At 43.4% G+C, this 4,558-nt stretch overlaps 1 protein-coding gene across 1 annotated transcript in view; it reads left to right on the top strand.

The window, feature by feature from the left end:
- The window catches only part of LOC120562513 (retinol dehydrogenase 12-like), a 21,774-nt gene extending 21,290 nt beyond the window's left edge, over positions 1-484 (top strand). The window contains exon 9 of the mRNA XM_039806219.1: positions 1-484. This exon is cut by the window's left edge and continues 131 nt beyond it. Within this exon, the coding sequence (XP_039662153.1) occupies positions 1-484 (484 nt within the window).
- The last annotated feature ends 4,074 nt before the right edge of the window (positions 485-4,558 follow it).

The raw sequence follows: 4,558 nt of genomic DNA, 5'->3' as shown, positions 1-4,558 counted from the left end.
GTGGCTTGGCACGACTCTTTTCCCCCGTGTCCTGTTGGTGGCTTGGCCGACTCCTGCCCCCCGTGTCCTGTTGGTGGACTCGCCGACTCTGCCTTGTTGCCAGTTACTGGTCCAATTACCTTGTTGGCGGACCCTGGCCCAGCTGACTCGTCGCCTGGCTCCAGCCGAGCTCCCCCTTCACCTGCTTGGCCTGCCTGACCTCCCGAGGGACTTAGCCTTTGCCGTGTTGTCCGGCCTCCTCAGGGGTTTCGTCTTCGTCGCCGACCTGAAGAGAGTCTTCGCGGTCCTGTCCGCCCTCCTGAAGGACTCAGCCTTCGCCGTCCTGCTTGGCATCCTGAGGGTTTCGCCATCGCTGCCGGTCTCCGGAGAGTCTTCACTGTCCTTCGCCACTGCCAGCAGCCCCAGTCCCAGAGCCTTGCTCCTGTTTTTGTTCGCCTTTCAGGTCTTTGTCTCTTGTCAGATTATTTTGTTCGGTTTGCTGTGAGTACTGTTTGCTGTCGTGTATTTCCTTGCTGTGTGGATTTATTTACTCAGAGTAAGTGTTTTTCTGTCCTTAATAAATCTCTTTAACTGCATTTGGGTCCAAGCTTTGCCTACATATGCTTCCCCCTTGGCAGGACTCTTTTCTGTTAATCAATTCTAATTCTATTAGGTTTTGACATACTATACTGTGCCTTTTTTGTCTTTTTTGGGCATACTATATTATGAGTTGTTTTCGACGTGCCATACTATGACTTTTTTCGACATACTATAATATGACGTTTTTCGATGCTATGACTTTTTATGGCTCTTTTCGACATACTATACTATGACTTTTTATCACTTTTTTCGACATACTATACTATGACTTTTTATGACTTATTTCCACATACTACATTATGACTTTTTATGACATTTTTTGTGACTTACTTTGAGCTATGCTAACGTTCCATGTTTGATAGCTAGCTACCAAATTGTGTTAATTCGTAGTTTACGCATATTTTAACGTAGTAAAAAAAATTTGATAACTTTTGGTCAGGTCTGTCTGGAGAAACTTTTCCAAGTTTTGTACAGATCAGACCCACGACCTAGGAGGAGTTCGAAAAAGTAGTTTTTGGATTTTTTTGCAATTTCCCGATGGGTGTGGTTTATATCAAGAGATTCAACTGAATTCAAGGAACGTGTGGATATGAATGTTTTGAATGTACGATGCATGGTTTGGGAGTTATGGGGCAAAACCCATTCTTATTTTATAGCACCCTCTGCTGGTGGATATGTGTAATTTTTCCTTTTCAAGATATGAGTCACACTCTGTACCATCCCAGAAAGGTTAAATTGCGTAACTTGTAAGGTTTAGGCTGCAGAACCACTTTTAATGGTGAAAAAAAAAAAAATCCTTAGAGATACAATAGAGTTCCCAGCTCCGCTGGTCCTGGGAACTGTGTTGCATGCATATGGGTTCCCAGCCCCCTCGGGCTTGGACCCCTAATAAGACAGAAAGTGCAGTTACCTGGGGTTATCGTTGCCATTGTCACTGAGGGAATTTCCAATGCAGATCTCAGCACCATTGATTCTCTCGGGGCAACAATCTCCTCTGTTGGTGATGGTGACAGTGTTGATCTGATATGTCTTCAGAAGGTCCAGTCTCCACTATGGTCTTAAATCTGGTAGTGTGACGCTACAGGATCCCTGTACCAGGTTGCTAGCACGATTTCCATCAATGGCCCTTTCAGGGACCTCTTTCTCATACAAGGAGGACTGAATCACGTTTCCACCTCTGGCAATATTAGGATCTAGAGAAGGTTACAAAATGTTTCATTAAAGACAGTTTATGAAAGGCACAGACATATTACATGTGTTGATCTGACCAAATTTTCCACCAAAGAACAGGCAGTCAGTATATTTGATTGAACTTTGAATGTGACTGTCTGCTCAACGTCATCTATTGGTCACGTTAAATGGTATCAGGCCAGCTGACAGTCTTGCCTGGGCCCGGGACGAGATAAGCTTAGATGGGCCCCCCGCGCCCAGATCTCTCCTTTTTCCTTGCTCTTCCTCTCCCCTGCTCTTCCTCTCCTGTTCCTCTCCTCTCCTGTTGATCTCCTGTACCTCTCCTTTGCTCTTCCTCTCCTCTTCCTCTCCTGCTCCTCTCCTATGCTCTTCCTCTCCTATGCTCTTCCTCTCCTCTGATCTTCCTCTAATCTGATCTTCCTCTCCTCTCCTCACATCTCTCACTGAAATTAATGTGATCAGTCTCTGATCCATCCTGCTCAGACTCTCCGACAGGGCAGTGGGCGCCCCTCCCCCCCCCCCCTCTCTCTCTCTTTTTTTTTTCTTCTCTCTCTCTCTCTCTCTCTCTCTCTCACCGGTAGCCTGACTCTGTCCCTCCGTTGCGGGGCAGCGGGCCCCTCCCGCATCACTCTCTCTGTCCCCTGACAGCAGCTGGATCTCTCTCCTCTCTGTCTCATCCTCTCTGACGCAGAGCTCCAAACTCAACTCTTTCTGTAAAGAGAACGTGTTGTGTCAGGCTTTTATACAAGCTAATGGACGTTAACATGAGAGCTGGCCTGTTAGCTTACGTTACATGGCTCGTAAACGTCGGCTGCGCTGGTTCTTACCTTGCTCTACGTTGACAGTTCCAGCTTCACCGTCACCACCTTTTTTTAAAATATTTGTTTAGAAAATCTCTAAGGCCTCTATTTTCTTCTTCTCTTTTCCTTCCTTTTCTGAGCACCGGACTAGTGCTGACCGGACATTTTGAGCATACTGAACTTCAAATCTACTGAAAACAACATCAACTTTTAATAAGTGGCCAAACCATTTTTGTGTTGGGGGTGGGGGGGTTCTTGACCACTATTTCAAGGACAATTAGGAAGAAAACAAATAAAAAGCTTTTATGTAACTCAAATATTACATATTTTTTTCCACAAATAGGCAAATTTAAAAAAATGTTTTTCAATTATTCCATAATTTAATGAGGGCCCAGTTCTGGGCCCCCAGTTCTGGGCCCCCCCCTACTGTGGGCCCGGGACAACAGACCCATTTGTCCCCCCCTATCGGCGGGCGTGAATGGTATAAATCACAACTTGGAGCAGTGATTAGTTATGAAATGTGATAAATAAGATGGATAGATAGATAGATAAATAGATAGGAATATCAATAGTTTGTTTCAACCAATCAAATGAATAATCTCACAAAATTGGCCACTGGCCTGTCCTAGAACAGCCAGCAAGACAAAGACCACAGATGGAGTCATCATTCTGTGGAGGAAGTTCACATTCAAATTTTTTCATTAAACATTAAATTAAATACTTATGAATTATTGTAAAGTAGAATGTATTTAATGACTACTTTTTCTTAAGTACTGGTAAATAAACACATTTTAAAAGGTAATTTTAGAAGTTTTCTACATTTATGGCTGTTGACAAGTAAGTATTGACTTTTTACTCACAAAGGTTTCATTGAAGGTATTATTGTACTTACAGTAAGAAGGGTAGCGTTAGTTAGTCCCACTCGGAGCTGTTGATAATCGTCAATATCGTTACTACACCTCTTGGCTCTTCTTTGTGAAGTGCGGACAGCGACGTTCAGAATCCTGTCTACTATATCTTCCAATATATAGGCTCATCCACATGGGCGTAGTCTAGTGTGATTCCATCCTCCCGATCCACGCAGGTTTCTGAAGGGCAGGGCCAGATTACAGTTTTTTCCAACTGCTCACAAAAAAATCTTTTCATGTCACACGATTTTTGAAACCTCTCTCTCAAAGTGCAAATCTCCAAAACCATAAGCTATTTCTCAGCCTTTCACTCAGTTTTCAGTTGCATAAAACACTTTTTTCAAAACATTACACACCATTCTCTACCTAAGCCACACAAATCTAACAGGAAGTGACTTGCTTTCCTTTTCTAAACACAACCAATCAAAATGCTATACTTATTTAACACGGCACACACACACTCCTCACATTTGCAAACACATTATGTCATAACTGAACACTAACCAATCACTGCTTTAGTATAGGCCTATACACAGGTCAATGGTCAGAATACCTGTTTGGAACAATCGATGCCAACAATAGACAGAGAGCAAGGGGAGGAGGAGGGAGAGACAGGAGGCGCAGGAGAAGGAGGAGGAGGAGGAGGAGGGAACGAGAGGAAGGAGAGCCATCTCTGATGAGATCACGGCCACACTTACGTATTTATCATGTGATCAACCACGGATTGACCAATGAGAGAAGCCCATCTTGAGTAGCTTTACAGTGGCGTCCATACTGCAACTATCTAATGACTATTTCAGCATTACAAATCAATCAGACTTTTTTTTGCACAAAGTGCATACAATGCACGCACGCACGCACGCACGCTCGAACACACACACACACACACACACACACACACACACACACACACACACACACACACACACACACACACACACACATACATATTCATTATTCTAAAAATGATACCTTTGGTTTACATGTTTGTACTTTTGTTTTCTTGTTTCATGCTACTGTATACAACACTGCTACTCTTACAAACGTAATGTTTTTCCCAATAAATATTTTTACTGTAAC

The sequence above is a fragment of the Perca fluviatilis genome, chromosome 7 (assembly GCF_010015445.1).
Source record: "Perca fluviatilis chromosome 7, GENO_Pfluv_1.0, whole genome shotgun sequence".
Lineage (NCBI taxonomy): Eukaryota > Metazoa > Chordata > Actinopteri > Perciformes > Percidae > Perca > Perca fluviatilis.
Note: the sequence above shows the minus strand (reverse complement) of the source record. Positions and strands in the feature narration are given on the sequence as shown.